The 19,963-nt window shown below is 35.2% G+C and overlaps 2 protein-coding genes across 4 annotated transcripts; both read right to left on the reverse strand.

Annotated features, from left to right (window-relative positions):
• Positions 1-377: 377 nt before the first annotated feature.
• Positions 378-13,102, reverse strand: ARAD1 (Exostosin family protein). Of its 2 annotated transcripts, XR_016049210.1 has the most exons (4): positions 12,120-13,102; positions 8,594-8,959; positions 5,697-6,036; positions 378-1,131 (listed from the first exon to the last, which is right to left on the reverse strand). XR_016049210.1 is itself a non-coding variant. In XM_006858165.4 (3 exons), exons 1-3 carry the CDS (start codon positions 12,927-12,929, stop codon positions 5,845-5,847), a joined length of 1,368 nt encoding a protein of 455 aa, XP_006858227.2. In that variant the 5' UTR covers positions 12,930-13,102; the 3' UTR covers positions 5,505-5,844. The 2 variants fall into 2 exon arrangements, 1 of the variants encoding a protein (XP_006858227.2); XM_006858165.4 differs by lacking the exon at positions 378-1,131 and having other exon boundaries at positions 5,505-6,036.
• Positions 13,103-15,681: 2,579 nt separating this feature from the next.
• LOC18448090 ((RS)-norcoclaurine 6-O-methyltransferase) lies at positions 15,682-18,589 on the reverse strand. 2 transcript variants are annotated; one of them, XM_088858092.1, is made up of 3 exons: positions 17,612-18,576; positions 16,564-16,689; positions 15,682-16,090 (listed from the first exon to the last, which is right to left on the reverse strand). In XM_088858092.1, exons 1-3 carry the CDS (start codon positions 18,380-18,382, stop codon positions 15,800-15,802), a joined length of 1,188 nt encoding a protein of 395 aa, XP_088714218.1. In that variant the 5' UTR covers positions 18,383-18,576; the 3' UTR covers positions 15,682-15,799. The 2 variants fall into 2 exon arrangements, with proteins under 2 accessions (XP_088714218.1, XP_006858228.1); XM_006858166.3 differs by lacking the exon at positions 16,564-16,689 and having other exon boundaries at positions 17,612-18,589.
• Positions 18,590-19,963: the final 1,374 nt, after the last annotated feature.

Raw genomic sequence — 19,963 nt, forward strand, 5'->3', positions numbered from 1 at the left:
TAGAGCCTCCCGATTCAAGGTAGGTTGTGCTAAGGGCCAGGGCAGGCCCGGTCCATTGAGCCTTAAAATCACTTGATTTCTTTTATTTGGAAGTTTTTTTATTTTTTATTATATCCTTCCAATTATCTTCCTTGGGAATCACTGTGTCCGTCTGGGTTTGATTCCCATTTTTAAAACCTAGACCCAGCATTGAAAAACATGGAATCAAGATCCAAATTAGTCATTCAATGTACCCAGCCAAATTTGGGCAAATCGGCTTAATCCAAGCCACGCTCGAAAAAATAAAAAAAAATTGTGAAATATTTTTGAAATTTTATTTTTGTGTTTATGAAAAGAATGAGTGAACATGTTAGTTATTTTGATGAAATTATTGAAAATGCTTAAATACTGAAAGTATGGTTCCTATATGAGACAGTCAATTCACAGTTCAAAATAATTACATCTATAGGAACAATCAAATGTACAAAATTTTAGTCAAAACATATCATCTAGAACCAAAATAAAGGAAAGATAACTCAAATTCAACTCACTCAATAAAATTGGTGGAGGAATAAGTTCTGAGATTTAGGAACCAGCAAAATTTTATGTGCTTTATCACTTGACATGAGAGTGTGGCATAGTTTACCCTACTCTTAACCTGTGCTTAACCGGTGCTCATCCCCACCCTGCTGCTGTTGGGTCATTCACTCAAGGTCTTTTATGCCGAACTTCTATGTAAATGGTTTCGTATATCCTTTGATATATCTGCTCTGATATCTCCGACCAGCTATGGTCTCTCGAATACCTGACGAAACATCAATATTCTTATGTCTCTAACTGCCGCAAGGCCTCAATCTTCCCTTGTTCACCTTTTCTTCCTCTTGCCTAATGGTTCACACCTTGCTCCTTCTCATGAGGCCTATTCACTTCTAGAAATGTCCTCCTATCGAGTGGTGTGTCCTCCGCTTCTACCAATCACTCATTTGCTGGATCCTCTGATTGGGGCAGTCCTCAGCTTCCATCCTCGATTAGAGCTTTCAAAAAGGATCAAATTGTAGTAGAAATAGACCAACTTTTAAATCACGGTAGAAATTAACTAGTTAATCCTTGATCCGTGCATCTATTAGGATGTACTCTAGTTTTACTCACACCCTGTAGCATAACAAATTTGATCATAAGTGAGATGCCCAATGTCATTAGATCCCACCATTTAGCTTTAACTGACAAACAACTCAAAAGAAATGTCACAATTAGCAGTAAAACGAAAAGAATGATAAACGATGCAGAGCAAAGGACTTGAGAACTAACATGAGTCTATCTTATTGCGAGATAACCCAGCAAGATTAGTTTCCGTTGTGGATCCCTTTATGAAGAAAGCTGAGAAATAGAATACAGGTCGGTATCTGAATTTTGTATTTTATTTGCAGGATCTCTAGTGTCTTGGAGCAGTAAAAAGCAAAAGACTGTTTCACGCCTAAGTTCAAAAGCAGAATATCGAACAATGTCTTTTACAGTTGCTGAAATCACTTGGTACCGCCACATTCTATCATAATTGGGAATAAGAATTTAACATGCAATTTTATGTTGTGATAACCAAAGTGCAATTAAACTTACCTTTAATCCAATTCTTCATGCACAAACCAAACATATTGAACTGGATTATCATTTTATTCGAAAAAAGGTTGAAAGTTGATAGCTTACTCCTAATTATGCTTCAACTACATAACAACTTGTTGATATTTTTATAAAAGGTCTTCTTACTTCACAACATCGTTCGGTAGCAAACAAGTTGTCCATGTTCACATTGGCAATAGTTCAAGGGGGAGTAATAAGAATGATGATAATGATATATCTAGAGAATGATAATGATAATGATATATTGTAATCTCTTTCGTATCTGTACAAATTTATTGTAATTGTACCTTTGATTGAGTCAATCAAGGATGAGTACATAACAATTATAAATAGAACCCTCATCCCTCTCTATGGGGTGCAGAGAATTCTACATAAATATTGTCCTCTAAATTTCTTAATGTTTCTCCATAAAACTTGAAATTTGAGATAATTTTTCTTAAAAACTTGTGATAGTTTCTCTCTAAAAATTTGAAATTTGATATAGCTTTTAAAACTTAAAATTTAATATAATTTATCTCTCTAAAAATTATGAGATAGCTTCTCTATCTAAAACTAAAAATTATGAGATAGTTTCTGCCTCTAAAAACTTGAAATTTGAGATAGGGCTTGATTGGTTAGCGCTTGACGATTTGCAACGCTACATCCTAGGCTCAATTCCTACGAAGTGTAGGGCCCCTCTCCTCACTAACTCACCCAAAAAAAAAAAAATTGAAATTTGAGATAATTTATCTCTATAAAATATTTAAGATGGTTTCCTACTCAAAAAATTTTGAGATAATTTCCCTATCTAAAATTTGCAATTTGATATGGTTTTTCCCTCTAAAAATTTTGGGACAGTCTCTATCTAAAATTTAAAATTTGAGATACTTTCTCTCTCTAAAAATTTTGAGTATTATTTTTCCCTGTAAAAATTTTGGGATGGTCTCGATCTAAAATTTAAAATTTGAGATAGTTTCTCTCTCTAAAAATTTTGAAATTTGAAATGGCTTCTCTCTCTAAAAATTTTGAAATTTAAGATGCATTCTCTCTCTAAAAACTTCTTTTTAAAAAAATTTTAAGATAATTTCTCTCTAAAAGTTTTGATATAGTTTCTCTAAAAAATTGATGTTTGAGATAGTTTCTTTCTCTAAAAATTTCGAGATAGTTTCTCTATTTAAAACTTAAATTTTGAAATAGTTTAATTCAAGTGCAATGAGAAAAGGATCTAGTTTCTATGCGGCCAAGCCCGCATATGTAGAAATGTGAGCCTCTTAATAAATATATTTTTGAGATGGATTTTAAGACTTAATCTCTAAGGACATGTAATCTCTAACATGGAGATCATGAATATGAAAATATAAATAAATTTAAAAATTTAAAAATAATAATTTTAGTAAAAAAGCATTTGGACCGTTAATTTCCATTGTTTTAAGATGGAATGCCTACTTGCATCCATCTTTAAGATGGATGCTCTACACTTTTTGGATCGTATATGTAGAAATGCGGTCCAACCCACATGAAACAATTTTCCATGAGAAAAATAACCCCACCTAATTTTCTCCACACCTGAGTTAGGGACTTCTTTTCACATGAAAAAGAATCATTTTATGGTAAATATTTCGTGTTTAAAAGTACAAACCAAACATATGCAACCTCAATTGAAAAACATTTCTAGCAATTATTTTAATTTTAACTAAACGACCCCTACCGTTATTAGTTTTAACTACCATAGATACCCTAAACAAATCCCTTACCCTACATAACTCTCTGAACCCTAACCACTTAAGATTTTGAACTAAACATTGAATCTCTACACATTTGTTTCACGTGAAAATATTTTTCAAAAAATACTTTCACATAAAAAAATTCCCTCATGTAATTAGTTGTAGAATATTTTCACACAAGTTAGCTACCAATTGATATAAAAAGAAACACTCGGACCAATTAGTATGAAAACTACATAATGAAATTCTTTCACGTGAAAATATTTCATGCAAAACAAACATGATCCGTCTTTAACCATATATACCCCTTTAAACCCCCGCTTGGATATACAAGTTTTGGAGACTTGAGTAGTCCCCCATGAAACTTGTTAAAAATGAGTAAAAAAAATAGGGAAGATCGGTCAAATGATCGAAAAATTGCAACTCATTTGAGAGCCAAAGACCCATCCCTGTAAGTCCTTGCCCAAGAAGCCAAATCCACTTCAATCAATTTTTTAAAACCCTTCCCCCAAAAGTGACTTAGCTGCACTTGTTTACTTCTTTGCTTAAGAAAACAATGACTACAACTAAGCTAAATAGGGGTGCCTACGTCCGGCCATATGCAGACTGGACGGGCCCATAGTCCCCAGACCCTGACCCGGAACTAAAAATATAATGCTTGGACCCAGACCCAAACGTATATCCAATCCAAAAATCAAAATATCTATATATTTAAATACATTTCATAAATACTTTAAATATATATACATTATTTACATATTATAACTACAAATGTATAGTTATATTTATTTAAATATCATATATTAAATTATTATTTAGATAGCATAACTATTCAGATTGAGTTCGATCGGGTCTACATGGACCTAGACCTAGAACCCAAATCCAAATAATGTTTGACTCGTTTTAGGCCCATACATGAACCCAAGTCACGTCCAGGGTCAGATCCAGGACCATTGCCACCCCTAAAGCTAAAAGAAACCCGTAGACCCTCTTCCCTACCTATTGAGAACAAAGAGGTTTGACTACGTTTACTACAAGACCGACGAACTTGCTAGGGGGAAGAACCACTCCGATAACCCGAAGTCCATGTCCCATTGGCATGCCTACGTGAAACCTAGCTAGTTACAAAAAAAAAAAAGAAAAAACTAAATCTCACAGTTCCAATTGGGTTGGACTAGAGTTAACAACTCTTTAAAATACAAGGGTTAATGATAGAAAGGTAAAATAGAAAGGTTAATGATATAAGGGATTGCGATGAGTGTATTTATCAAAAGATCATTACTTTTTATTTTAAAAAAATATTTTAATAGTTAACTTAACTACAAAACAAGAACAACTTTGAAATTTTTACAAAAACACAATAACATTTTGAAAATTAGTGTCCAGGAACTTTATTTATAGAGTGCGCTTGCTCTTTAGTAAAAATTTCAACTTTACCCGTTCTGAAGATGACAAACTTATCCATTGTCTCGTAGTGATATTTATAAAAAAAGAATGGATTCTATCAACCCACCGGATGACTACTATAGTGTCGGCTAATAGCTCATATGCAATCTGAGCCGATTTGATGGTCACGATCTCAATTCGTATTTGAATTTTCATTATTTTTTTTACAAATCTAAATCGCTTGAAATTTCAGGTATTCATTCTTCTCATGAAGACGTCTAATAAAAATATAAAAAAATAATTCACAAAACATAAATTGACCAAAATACCTCCAAAATATTTTAAAAGTATTTTGATCAATTTATATTTTACTAATTATTTTTTATATTTTTATTATATTCTCTTATTTTAAAAAAAATAGATACTCCAAATTTCAAGTGATTTAGATTTGTAGAAAAAACTAAAAATTCAAATTCGAAATGAGATTGTGACCGTTAGATCGACTCAAATTCAATATGTGCCATTAGCTGACACTGTAGCTGTTAGCCCGTGGGTTGATAAGATCCTTTCCCTTATAAATATACTCTTACTTAATGAGAAAGATATCACAAAAAATAACATTTAAAAAAAAAAAATTACAAAATTAGTAAATCCACCATTCACAACTCATTCTATCATTAATTTTTGTAATTTGAAAGGTTGTGAACTTTAGATTATCCATATTCTATCATTAACTTTTGTAATTTGAAGGGTTGTTAACTTTAGATTATATATATATGCGTGCATGAAGAACTCTCAAAATTGTAGATGCAGCATGAGCATACTAATGTATCCATGTTACAAAGGTAATTCACAAGCAATCAAGCATACATTTTCTCTATACAGATCGATACCGATTACAAATATATTTGGATTTAATCGACCACACAAAGCTGGTGGCCAAAAAAAAAAAATCTAAACAAAGGAGGGACCATTGTCAACAGCCACTCTTACCTTATTCTTTGAGGCGAAGACTCCAAATTGCTTATGGGCCACCATTGTTGTGAGTCATTCATCATGCAAAGGTTTTGAGTGGGCAAAGAATAAAGGAATTTGCTCCGAGAGTTAATGAGCAGGGACAATTGTCAAGAATACTTGGGTATCAAAAAAGAGGGCCAACGGAAGAGCTGTGATTTGAACAAACACATGAGCAATCTGGACTGGTCATATTTCTCTTGACAAGGCGCTTCTCACGGTTAATCATCAATTTGATTTGTGGAAGCTTCATAGAGACTTGTCTCCAAATCTCATTTACTGTGCCATTCACATCCTCGTACTCAAAATACCGTTTCACCTGAATTACAATATCACACGCTCAGCGACCATGCAAATTTAACAACGTTTCAATAGAGCAAGAGAAAACCACAAATTTTGGATGCAAAGAAAGCTAGATAATAACTGTCAAAAGAAATCAGCATCTACACAAGTTATATGAAGGACCAACTAGGATCTTAGACCCTAAAACATTGGGCTATGCAAAATTATATCCTCATTGAAATCATGATTGTCCATTATAATGATGGGAAAAGTGATGGAATGAGAGACGATTCAACTGGCATAGGACACAACCCAGTGGTGGACCTTCCATCACTATCCATCTCCATTCAGTCATGGTTCAATATCAAAATATGTTTCAAGTTTTGCAATGGATAATAGGACCAGGCTACCAAGTTCATATGACATAGCACCTATATCTCCCTCAGAAAAGTAAACGGACATACATTTCAGAACTAAGAACCGTGATAGGCAACCGAAATTTCACTTGTATAGTATCAGTTTCATGGCTTGTCACTTCTACAAAAGAAACAATTGAAAACATTGGGACTCGTCACTTGCGTTTACCTTAATCTAGAAAACATGCACTCAACAACTTAAGTGTGTAACAAAAATCATAAGCATTCGGGCAAAGGCAAAAAAGTCATTCCAACACCCCGCTCCCCTTCCCCCCCATGAAAAAAAAAATCAATAAATAAATAAATGGGAAAAAAGGGTTTTGGGGAGTATTCAACCCCCAAAAACTCTTCTGTTTCACTTTTAAGATAGAGAAACACATCAACAAAAGGGCTGGCAATGGACCTGGCCGGCCTTGGCCTTGGTCTCCATAGGGCCGGCCTGGGCCTAGCCTGGCCTGGCCTGGCCCAGCAGTGATCGGGCCAGTGGCCAAAAAAGCCCTGACATAGCTCGCCCAGGCGGGGCCTAACGAGGCCCTGGCCCTAGCCCATGGGCCATATTTTGTAGCCCACACCCTAGTTTTTTAGGGCTGGGCCAAGTCACCCAGCCCATTGTACCGCCTAATCAAGAAAATAGATTTATGAGATTTCTTCAAGATTGGAACATATATCATATTTTCATTTTCTTGCTTTATGTGTTCTGAGTTTGGACTCTTGTGAGTAGGAAGTTTTTGTTTCATATATGATGTTCAACGTGGATTATGGAGCATGGATTGATTATGGCACATATTGGCATGTAATGACATATTGTTTATGTAACTATTTAATGATCCATATGATCTTGTATTGAGTTTTGGGCAAGTTTCAATCTTCTAAAGATTTTGACTTCTATTAGTTCAGTTTCAAACTCATGCATGTAATTAACTATTTACATTTTTTTTTTTTTTAATATACTTTTAGGTTCAGTTGGGGGGTTTAGTATCCAACCCAAACTTCGCACAACCTCCTAGAGGACCCAAACCCCCTACGGCTCTGTTAGGGTCGCCTAGACAAACATTGTCCACAGCCAAATTCATCATCCTTCTTGTCCCCTTCTAAAACAACCATTCATGGATACTAATAAGCCAACCAACACCTCCAAAAACCCATCATCCATGCCCACTCTCAAACCCAAGATTTGCACTAATTCAACCTAGAATCCATCTTGCCACCCTTCGACCGTACTAGAAAATTCCAAGGAGTTTTAACCCTTTTAGAAACCCTAGAGCCTCCCCTAAACCTTGCCCTAACCCAACCAAAACCTCCCCTTTAACCCAAACCTTAGTTCAACATCTTCATAAGGTGCAAACCCTGTATAAATTTTCATTAAATCTTTTAACCCATAACAGGCTTCACAATGATAGATCAGAAACATACTTCAAGAACGATCATAATGGTTGAGATATCTAGACTTGGTTTCCCTGGAGAGCTTAGATCAAATTTGTTACAGGTCTAAATCTAATTAACTGGTGTCCAAATTTGATAAACGAGGAGCCCACGTGGCACATTTTTTGGTATAAATCAATTCATTTCTCCATAATTCAAGCTAACCTGGCAATAAATATGCACATCTTATCCTAAAAAAATTAGAATTCAAATTACATAACATTCAAATTTGCTAATATAGAAATCTATTTCAATAACAATGTTCAAACAAAATGATCAATCTAACAAACAATTTGATTTCTTAACGCACACTTGGAAATGACACTTGCAAGATTCCTTTTTTTTTTTTGAAACTGAATGACACTCGCAAGATTAGGATAATATGACTGAGTTTCATTTTCATCTCTCTTTTTTAATCCCACACCCTGCTCTTCGTTTCTCCTGTTGGAATGAGACCCTCCCTCCCTCCATTTCAGAGGTTTTGAAGTATCAAAAAGCTCAAACAACCATGCAAACATTTTTCTGATCATCCTCCCTCCCTCCCTCCACCCCTCAATGGTTGACGTTTCAGAGGTTTTGAAGTATCAAAAAGCTCAAACACCCATGCAAACATTTTTCTGATCATGTTACTAGCTGGTAATGCAATACTAATCAAACATAACAATATCAATCACGCAAGAAACTCTATGTCTCTACCAACACAGTACCAATATAACAGGAAGGAAAAGGAATTATGTGAAAAGTAGCTAGAAATACCATTTTAAGCTCTCTCTGATATTGTACAATCGCCTCTTCGCTTATTCCCCCAAGCATTGAAGTCAAGTATCCTGGCTGAATAGCAGAGGCAGAATCAACAAATATTGCTATTTTTGTGTAGTCTATGGCATCTTCAAAAGGCAACTCAATAAAGTCACTGACGATGACTGGCACACACAAGCTAACAATTGCATCAAACAGGCGACATGCTGAAGGGGTATCACCAGCTGGATGCAGACAAAACTTGGAAGTGTGCATGCCTTGTGTTGCCATTCTTCGACTTTCCCTCGATTGTGTCCCATGTTTTATAATGACATCTTCCTCTTCCTCCAGTATTTGGAAGAGAGTATCACGAATCTTTCCCCCCTGTATTATAAGCACAGTCATTCACAAGATCTTGTTGTCACAGACCCACAAAATATAGAGCCACACCCGAATTCACTGGAAGAATAAATCACTAAGCAACCTTTTTTCTTGGGTAGATAATCTCTAAGAAACCTAGCAACAGCTAAAGTTTAATCATGAACCATAAATTCAGTTGTGCAAGAATGGAAACCAAAACTCAATGTAACTTTCTGACAGATGAAAAAAAACTCGTTTGAATTATGGAAACCCTACCAGGCAATCAGACAGTAACATTAAGGTAACCTTCAGTGTGAGAAATACAACAATAGGCCAATAGCAGTAGGCAAATATCCTTTCAACATAGAAACACCGATCATGTCAGAAGTTGCAGTTTCTGGAAATACATAGTTGTTGTTAGAATCAAGCACTTAAAAAAACTATCTTCCATGTAGAGGCCATATTGGGGGACTAGAAGGAGTGCTGCTTCTTTAGGCAGGCTCAGAAGAGTCAACTTCACAGAATACAAAATTCAGTTCAATTTCTAAGTCTATGGTATATGTCCCTTCTAAAATGCAGAAAATAGTTTGCAGAAACAGACATAATCCTGTTTCTCTTTTAGAATCTGAAAGATCTACTCTACTAGAATCCCACGCAATGACTCATTCACCTGAAATTCACTAAAGGCCGGAGCTATATAATAATTTTGATGATTTCATCTAAACATGATCATCTGAACTTCCATATCTCAGGCCTTAAAAGCAAAGTGCATCCTAGATGTGAAATTCACAATTTTAATTGTCACATCCCTTAAAACATGTTACTCGCCAATATAAGCCTCGCCATTGATCTTAATTTTGAATGGTTCTGCAACAAAAAATCCGAACTCATTAAAGGAATGCTTTGATTGTGACATAACAGTATGGGTGCCAGAGAAGAAAATAAGAAGTCAGGACGAAAGAAAACTCTTTCCCATTAAGAAGTCAAGAACTATATGATCAATATTGTGAGATCACTCTGGTGTGAATTAATATGATTTCCAGGGTTGAAAAGTAGGCAAATTATTTTAACTAAATAGAAGCTATGAAACATATACAGCATTGAGCGATTATTCCAGATTATTCATATGAGATGTAGTAAAGAGCTCTTTTCCAGAAAAGCCCAACAGTATCAAATTATTAACGGTTACTGTAAACTAATAAGAACATATGACAAAATAATATAGCCTTTGCTTGTGTGCTAAATAAAAAAGTGTCCTCAGACCAACAATGATAATACTAAACTTTTTTTTTCTTTTTCTTTTTTTCTTTTTTTTTTAAATCTAGTGATAGATTGAACTTACGTAGCAAACTTTTTGGTTATACATGAGCCCGTTGATCAATATTACCTATGCATGGGGAAGAGTAACATCCAATATTTCCCAATTCATGATAGCAGATGCTCCATGTGCCATACAGAAAAGAAAAAATCGAATATTTCTATCTTTGGTTTACATAGCCATCATTAGCTTAAAAAGGGAACTATAAGTATCCAAAACTTCTAAAAAAGAAGGTTCTGATGCTATTAGCTTTCCACAAAAATACTGCACGTATTTTGTGTTTTCCTATTCCTAACATGTAAAATATTACACACCAATTCAGGTGCCCATATAAACCATATAACCTATTGAAAAATTTAAAACAAAGCACCTGGATTAGGGACATCATGGAACCATTCTTCTTGGAATACAGAGAGGTACAATGGAATACATGCGCCAACAACAAAGCATGGGCACCTAAATTCCATATCTGGTTCACTTGTAAGCTTTATTGGGTATGTCTTATATACCATCTTTGGTCAACCTCTCAACAACTAAGAGATCCTTTTGAGGAACAAGTGTACTAATTCAAATAATGAACCTCCCAAGATGTTCATTATTTCAATTAAGATAATTAAACATTCATTTTCATTTTTTTATTTGGAACCTTAGGCGGTTCTCGAAAAAAGAAAGCAAAAAAATTATCCCTAGATTCGATACCAAACAGGAATGTATAAACCAATGCTACCAAAGATTCAAGTGGGGTTTAAAATGAACTTATATGTAGCTTTGATACCTGTTCATTTGGGATCATTTCCCAGAGAAAAGAGTAATTTCAATCAAGCTCTGGCAGAGATAACATCAAGTACATCTTTCAGAACAGCTCTATTGAACAATAGATATTCAAATGAAACTACCAATAAATAGTTTGTTGTTGGGACTTCACAAAGGGATATAAGGAAAGTACAAAACTAAAATTGTTCCAAATCAAGCATGTATCTATGGTGACATAACTTCATTAAAACTATGCTATAACATGAAAGTTTGACATCAATATCACAATTTTTTCGCAGTAATATAGCACAGTCTTGTGCTATCATGAACAGTAATAACTAAATGCCAACACAAGCTATTCTTTAAAACTTCTGGCTAGCAAAACCAATAATTCTCAGCAAGCAAAAAAAAAAGAGTGAAACACATCATGCAGTAGATTTCCACCTACTGTGATTGCTATCTTTCTTTTTCTTTTCTTTTTTTATTTATTTTTTAATGCAAACACTTATATTTTTTTTTCAATAACAGGATACTCGTTCTTAATTTATCAAGAAATAAGAAAGAGTACGCTGAATTAATGAATGATGCAGATTAAGAATAAGACTTCAGCAATTACTCATAATAGGAAAAGGAATTTCCACATAAAAAATATTCTAATACTGCCCAGCTAATCTACCCCACTTTTTGGATATCCATTCATTGGATCAACTCAATTCTCTAAAATAGAACAAGAATAATTATTTCATGGTTGTGGTACCTAAGCTCAAAATACTCACCAGCCTACTAGATAACTAATAAACAATTCAAACTCCACAACAAAAACCCATTGAAAGTCATTCCCATATTTTATTCCCTTATTGACTACTGGACAACTAATAAACAATTCAAACTCCACAACAAAAATCCATTCCCATAATTCATTCCCTTATTGACTACTGGTAAATAAAATCCATAACAGAATATCATATCAATTTAACCCAAAAAAGAAAAAATGCAAAGCACATTCAGACCAAGAATAAGACTACAGCCCACTTCTCCAAATGAAATGAAAGAAAATCCCAACAAAAATAATAGCAATACCACACACGCAGACAGAGAGAGAGAGATGTCCACCTCTTTGCGATATCTATTCCCCATAAAGAACAATAGCGATTTCCTCCCTTCCACACCAACATCCCCATTAAAGGAATTGATCCTATGTGAATAAGGTAACACCACATCCTTCACAAACGACGCCTGATCAGCTCTCAGCCTCCCAAAATCGGAAACCAAGAGAACCGCATTCTTGATCCTATCCAGAACCCTGTAAAGTGCATTTGGATCTTGGCAAACAAAAACATGGTCTCTCCCTTTATTCCTCTCCCAATATTCCTGGTTTTCTAACCAATCAATCAACTCCTGTTGCATCTCCTCATCACTGTAAACGTGCCCATTGCCAAAATTCGATGCCCTAATTGGATTCACAACAAGGCTCAAAGAAGAGAAGAATGGTACATAGAAGAGATCAGCTTCTTTGGGATCCAAAACTCTAACTACGGGAGAATTCAACCGAACTTCTCTCAAAAGGTCAGCAAAAAGCCACCACTCTGCACTGTGTTGCGTTCCTGGATATCGAAATGGCGCATTTGGGGTTCCGCGAGCGCGAAGATAGCTCTCAATTACGCCATACGTGAAGCGTTTGGGGAGATCGTACATGTAAACCCTAACCGTAGTTTTTTTGGGATCTCCCGAATTGAGGATAGACAGAGAGCGAGAAGAAGAAGGATCAGAAAGGGTTGAAACGGAGGGTGGAGGATGAGAGAGAAAGACGGTGAAACCTGCGTAGAGAGCGACGAGGGTTAAGACGGTAACTAAAGTAGGTTTGAGGTAGATTTTCTTAGCCATTTTTGGGTGATACCTCTTGTTGGGGCTATGTATATTCATTCTTCTACTCTCTCTCCTGCAGAGGCGTCACTTGTAATGAGAAAAAGAGGGATCTTGAAGAGATGGCAGGTAGAGAGAGAGTGAGAGAATCACAGGGCTCCCGCTGCTTATTTAAAAGAGGTGATCAGTGAAGCAGATGAGCAAATGGGAAAACAAACTTAGTTGACTTGTACAAAATGCACTTTATCAGTCGAACTCTAAACGTTTTGTCCGCCACAAGCCGGACGGCATCGGTGTCCGCCGCCCCCCATTTCTGTCATGGGGTGACGTACCGAGTACTGACCTTTCGGTAGTCGGGTCCTATAGGCCCCGACTGCCTATGCCCATGCTACTATTAATAGTAAAGCGGTTAATATGTTCGAGGACGCACAACTACACTTGCATCCCCCAAGATATTTCACATAGGTTGCGGTCCCTATCTAGGTTGCGGTTTGTATATTGGAAAAAGTTTATATAAGGTTGCAATCTGATAGTGTAGAACTACGGATGCACATCAAAAATCCATCGGAAAATGTAGTTTTAATTTTGAAAAATGCTTTGATTGATCATCTTGTCATCGAGATATATGAACATGAAAAATAAAAAGATTTTAAGTATCAGAAATAGTATATTTTACAACATATTATCTACACCGTCCATTTTCAAGATTTTCATATGTTTATAGATCTACTTGATTTTAATCATTTTTTAAATTTAAAATTTTATAATTAGATATAAAAAATAGATTTTGAGATAATCCTAAGAACATTTTACATCAAAATTATATATCATGATAAAATTTGAAGGTGCACATTACCTCTACACTACGGATGCATCCGTATGCCAATTGCACCTTTTTATATAAGGTTACAATCATCAAAGCATTTTTTCCAACTAATTAAGGTCAGTTACACAAATCCTAATCCGTCATTCTGATTTATTAAGGGACATACCCTCAATGAGGCATATAAGGCTGTAATATAATTTGTAGAAATAATGCTATGATATTATATGCTATCGTTTTTATCTAGATGGCATGGATTTGACACATTTTTTAAGATAGTGTTAATATATTGCACATCTTTAAAGATAGTATGCAGTCTATACTGTTTAAGTAGATAATTTTCTTTATTTTGTTTTTTTTTTTATTTATTTTTATTTATTCTTTCTTTATTTTTTTTCTTTAACAAAAAAAAAAAAATTTCAAAACACTTATTTTGTTTTTCTTATGATTTCTAAACGGTTTCATTCAATATTATATGGAACCATGCCGGTTCAGCCAACGGTTTGCGAGAATAGGTCTTTCAAGATTGTTTTCTCGTAAACTGTAATTGGACATAGGCCCATCCTAAATATCAAGCTTAGATGCATTCAGAGAAAGAATGGAGTCAGAGGGAGAAAAGATAAAAGGAAGCAAAAGAGAAAGTGAGAGACTGAACTTCCTAAAAACTACGATAATCAAGCTTACTACGGTAATCAATCTTCCAAAGGGAGTGGAAGTTGCTGCAGGTTCTCATTTTTTGAGAACTCATAACTTCCTATAGCCAGTTTCTTATAGCACATCACGTTATTATCGAAGGAAGTTTTACATGAAATTGGAACTTTTAGGATCTTGAGCCGGAACTTCCAGTTATCAAATGAGAGGTGGACTTCCTTGCTCTCTAGCATTCCTACTTTTGCCACTCCACATAGAAGAGTAAATTACTTTAAAAATGGGTAATCGGTAATGCAGGATTTTCTTTTTTGGATTGTTTTGTAATTTTTAAAATGTGCATAAAACTTGAAATCTTTTTTTTTTTTTTTTTTCTAAAATCAAATCGAGATGAAATTTGGATGGTAGGTGCACTTAATTTGTTAATTTTAACAAAAATATCCAAAAACAATTTATATAGAAAATGAGCAAAAAGACTCCCCAAAGTTTCAGGGGCAAATAAGCCATTTTTTACATAATAATTTTTAATATTATTTGCAGGTCCAAGTTATTTAGATGTATAGAAGTTGAAAATTTCAGATCCATCCATATATACAAAAAGGTAAAATTCAAATACTCAGACACGATCTGGACCATCCCATCATTTGCCTATTGAGATTGAAAGTATATTAGGTAATTATAATGTGGAGTTTCAGTGGTGTTTCAATCATTCCATTTTTATTTAAAAATATTTATATTTCTTATAAGTGCGTGAGGCAAGAAACATTGACGTCCAAAATTTTAGCTCATTCCAATGTATAGAAAATAAAATAAAATTGAAAATACTTAGCTATGCTCTCAATTAATACTTATATTTTCCCAAATTATTTTTTATATATTGTTTGTAGGTTCTTGAGGGTGAAAAATATAGAAACTAAAAATTTTAGTTCAAGTTTGACGTATAAAAATAAATAAAATTGAAATGCTTAGACATGCTCTCCCTTATCCCTTTTTTTTTCTTTTTGTGTTATACACATCTATTTGCTAGACCATCCATCAATGACTATGATTTTGAAACCGCATTCATTTAACAAATATTCCATATCGTTGATAAAAACTTTAATAAATGGTTGAAAAACTATTTTTCTCTTTTGTACCTAAACAAATATGCAGTCGCATTTTCCCAAAGTGCTGGGAAATGCTTAGAAAGTACATTCCTAACTGCCACTTTCCCTACAATGAAGCATGAAAAAGTACTTATCAGGGGAAAAAGAGCTTTCTCAAGAATTTCTTTACCTCTTTTAAGAACTCAAGGCAATGGAAATTACACAAGTCTAGAGAGAGAAACACCACAAGTTGTGATTTTCAGTATTGAAACCGTCTCTGGATACTATTTGAAAGTGCGATTTACTTTGATTGTTTAGAACCTCGACCTTATACAAACTGCACCCTTTATTTTTAAACCAAAAGAGGTTAGATGTTATGGAAAAGCTACAATGATGGAATATACAGCCATGATAGGCACTACTTCATATTTCTTAAAGCCTGCATCATGAAGTAGCTTGGCCCATTCCCCTTCATCTCTCTCCTTCCCACCAGTTTGTACCATCATCACCATATCTAAACCCATTCTTGCATGCCTAAACACATGTTCTTCCTCTTCCTTCAATACCACATCCACTATAATCACCTTTCCTTCTTCAGGAATAGCTTTTCTAATTTGTTTCAATATTTCCAAGCATTCTTTATCACCCCAATCATGTAAGATCCGCTGCAAATTAAAAAAAATAAAATAATTGAATTAAATTGGCAAATCATAAACGACATATACGCCATCATTTTTTTTTTTTAAAAAAAAAAAAAAGAAAGAGAGAAGAAGAACAATGAAAATTATCATGTTTCATTATATACACGTATACAATAGATACTAGGACTGGGACTGTGCACCCAAACGCATGTTGCTTTTGCTGACATACACACGCATGAACATACCAGTGTTTTAAAACCGGATATGTGGGATGGATTATTCATGTCGGATTATTGGATAGGCGATCGTAATCAGGTTTAGATCGATCTGAATCGGTAATTCATAAAATTTTAAAAACAAGTAAAATAAAATAAAAATAGAGGTTTATGGAATGGGGATTTAAAGGGACCTAAAAAAATATTATACAAGCTTAAAAAAAGACAAAACAATAAAGTGGAACACAGAGGAGTTAGGGGGAATCAAGGTGGGATACATACCATCCTATATCGGTCCCAACTGATTCTTATCTGGATCAGCAATCCAAATTGGAAATCCCTGGGTTTTAAGACCATGGAACATACACTAGAGCCCCATGTATTTGATCCCATTAACGACCACAAAGTCTGTTAGATGAGAGAAACTGCTCGATCCGAATAAGAAATGTCATCATTTTGAAAAAAAATGCAGAAAAAAAAAAGAAAGAAAAAGAAAACAATAAAAGGGTATGAACATAATCACATAAAAAATCTGGCGATTTATTAAGTAACAGAAACTTAAGACCTTTATGTGCTGAAACCCCAAGGATATGTATGGGAAAGAACACTATGATCACGTGACTATAATAAGGGCCATCCCCATTCAACAAATGGGTTGGGTGGTGATTGGGAGTAGGGCCAACGAGACCTGATGGTGGTTCGAACGAAAGAGTTATTTCACCTTGAATTTAGGAATTTACTTAAAAATTACCAGATATATTATTTTAAACTCTAATTTAAAGTTATTAAAGACAGACCCAAATGCCAACAAAAAAATTTATAGATGACCCCTGACCTGACTTTCTAGGCATGTCCCTCCCCCAATACTTCTTAGACTAAACTTTTAACCTTAAATGTGTGTATTTGCACCTACCTCTTAAGTGACTTGACTTTCTAGGCACGTCCTTCCCCCAATACTTCTTAAACTAAACTTTTAACCTTAAATGTGTGTATTTGCACATACCTCTTAAGTAAAAAAAAAAAGAATGCTTTTTGAAAAACAGAACACGACCGCCGCCGCCGCCGCCACCACCACCAATCAAATTTGAAAATCCTTAATATCTCTAAATAAATACGCACGATGGATGGGATAATATCTCTAAATAAATACGCACGATGGATGGGATACTGACCATAAGATATACTACATCAGCCTTAGACCACCACCAATCAAATTTGAAAATCCTTAATATCTCTAAATAAATACGCACGATGGATGGGATACTGACCCTAAGAAATACTACATCCTTAATATCTCTAAATAAATACGCACGATGGATGGGATACTGACCATAAGAAATACTACATCAGCCTTAGGTATCGCAGAAAACATGTCTCCACCCACTGTATCAACACCATTGAGCTCACCCACAGTGGCCACCACATGAGGGAGATCATAGAGAGTGAACTTAACACTGGGGAAGGCTTTGGCCAAAGCCCCAACAGCAGTTCCGGTGCCTCCTCCCACATCGACCACCGACCTCGCTCCCTGCAACAACCGTTCGCACCCGCCCACGATGGCCGGCATGACCAGCCTCGCCAAGCAAGCCATGGCTTCATTGAAAGCCCTATTCTCATCAGGGTGAGAAGCTGAATACTCCCACCTACTCATCCCATACGTCTTTTCGAAAGCCGAAGCAACTCCCTCCTCTAAGCACGGCCCCAAAGATAGCCATGGCGACACTGTCATCTCATGAACTCGAGCAAAACCCGACATGCTCTTCTCCGCATGTCGGAGGAGGAGCTGGGAAGAGGGGGTGAGCCAGTAAGTTTCTTCATCTCCATTGAGCCCTGTGGTTTTGGCGAAGAGGTGGGTGTGCACTAAGAAGCGCATCAGGCGGTGCAAGCGGTCGGGGTTCACTGGTTGAATTGGGAGCAAGGAAGCGAGGTGGAAGAGAGTGATGGGGCGGCCGTGAGCATGGATGATGTCGGCGAGGCCAAGGCGGACAGCACAGTTGAGGGCCATGGTTTTGGCCATGCCAAACATGTGCTCCCAAATTACAGCCTGGGCTTCAACTTCCTCTTTTCCTTGTTGCTGATGCTGTGTTTCTTTGAAAGCCATTTTTCTTCCACTTCACCCTGATCTTTATGGGCTCGGTTGATTTTAACTTGCTGGTCCTGACCTGATATGTGGGGGAATTTATACACAAAGAAGTTTAGGGTAGGGTTTTCTTGATTTGTGATGTGAGGGGAATGTGTGCTTCACAGGAAAGGAAGCATGGACTGCCATGCCACCCATTTCTTTAGGGAAATTAAAGAAACAAGAAAAGAACAGGTGAGCCACTTTTTATTTTATTTTATTTGATTGTGTTAGGTATTGGCTTTTGTGTTCGGTATTGGCATGCCACATTAATCATGCATTTTGTCTATCTACTCTGACTGAGGATATACATTATTATTCATAGGGTGCGGCTTGTACAGAGCCGAGGCTCTAAACAATCAAATTAGAGCCCACATTGAAATAGTATCGAGAAATGTAGTTTCAATATCAAGAATCTTTGTCATAGCATGAAATATATTTTCATCTTTAATTATAAAATTTTAAGCTTAAAAAATAATATTGATCGAGCAGATCTATGAACATTTGAAAATTGACGGTCCAAAAATGAATTACAAGATACACTATTTCCAAAAGTTAGTATCCTTTTTTTCTCCTGTCCATGCATCTTTGATGTTGAGATGACCAATTTGAGTACATTTGACATCAAAACAACATCTTCTAGTAAAAATTTTGAGGTGGGCTCAATTTAATTGGCTCTATATAAACTTTCCCAGATTAAAGATATGCTTTTTAATATTATATATTTTTGGGCGCGGTTTGTATAGAGCCTAGGCTCTAAACAATCAAATTAGAACCTTCTTTCAAATAGTATTGAAAAATATTATTTCAATACTGGAAATCTTTTTGATAGCCTTAAAATATATTTTCATCTTTATTTATAAAGTTTAAAGCTTAAAAAATAATGTAGATTGAGATATCTATGAAAACTTGAAAATTGACAGTCCAAAAGTACGTTACAAAATACACTATTTCCAAAATTTGAAATTCATTTTTTTCTCATGTTTATGTATCTTGATGTCAAGATGATGAATTTGTGGATATTTAGGCATCAAAACAACCTCTTTTAATGAAATTTTTGATGTAGGCTCAAATTTGATTGTTTAGAACCTCGGCTCTATATAAAACTTTTCCCTATATTTTTTATCCAGACTCCAACCCGACTGACCTATTTAAGCCCGTAAAGGTATTCACAATGACAATTGTTGAAAAAATGGTGAAATGAGGGCTGTGAAATCAGTTTGTAGATGATATTAAAGAACCTTGAAGAAGGATGGGAGGACTTTTATGGTTTCAGTTAAGCTAAAGCATCTTAAGTCTGTATTTGCACTTACTGATTTAAACCAATGTACACAATTTAAACCAAGTTTACACAATGGTGAACCTAGCAAACTTACTGATTTAAACCAATGTACACAATTTAAACCAAGTTTACACAATGGTGAACCTAGCAAATTAGTGCTGGGGATACCTAAAAATGAAAATTCACGATTGAGCATTCAAAGCATTAGAGATGTTTTTAATTTTAGAGAGAGAATGCAAACAGTAGATTTTATGCAAAGCAAATAAGTAGAAGTGATGAAA

The sequence above is a fragment of the Amborella trichopoda genome, chromosome 2, assembly GCF_054954075.1.
Source record: "Amborella trichopoda isolate Santa Cruz 75 chromosome 2, AtrichopodaSantaCruz75HAP2 v2.0, whole genome shotgun sequence".
Classification (NCBI taxonomy): domain Eukaryota; kingdom Viridiplantae; phylum Streptophyta; class Magnoliopsida; order Amborellales; family Amborellaceae; genus Amborella; species Amborella trichopoda.

Excerpts from the sequence above, each read along its gene's own strand:
- ARAD1 (XM_006858165.4), bottom strand. The coding sequence starts at position 12,929 with ATGAATATACATAGCCCCAACAAGAGGTATCACCCAAAAATGGCTAAG. Across the intron at positions 8,960-12,119 it reads GGAATAGATATCGCAAAGAG|GGGGGAAAGATTCGTGATAC; the intron begins GTGGACATCTCT and ends CTTATAATACAG. Across the intron at positions 6,037-8,593 it reads ATCAGAGAGAGCTTAAAATG|GTGAAACGGTATTTTGAGTA; the intron begins GTATTTCTAGCT and ends ATTGTAATTCAG.
- LOC18448090 (XM_088858092.1), bottom strand. The coding sequence starts at position 18,382 with ATGGCTTTCAAAGAAACACAGCATCAGCAACAAGGAAAAGAGGAAGTT. Across the intron at positions 16,690-17,611 it reads CTGATGTAGTATTTCTTATG|ACTTTGTGGTCGTTAATGGG; the intron begins GTCAGTATCCCA and ends CTCATCTAACAG. Across the intron at positions 16,091-16,563 it reads GTTGGGACCGATATAGGATG|CGGATCTTACATGATTGGGG; the intron begins GTATGTATCCCA and ends TTTAATTTGCAG.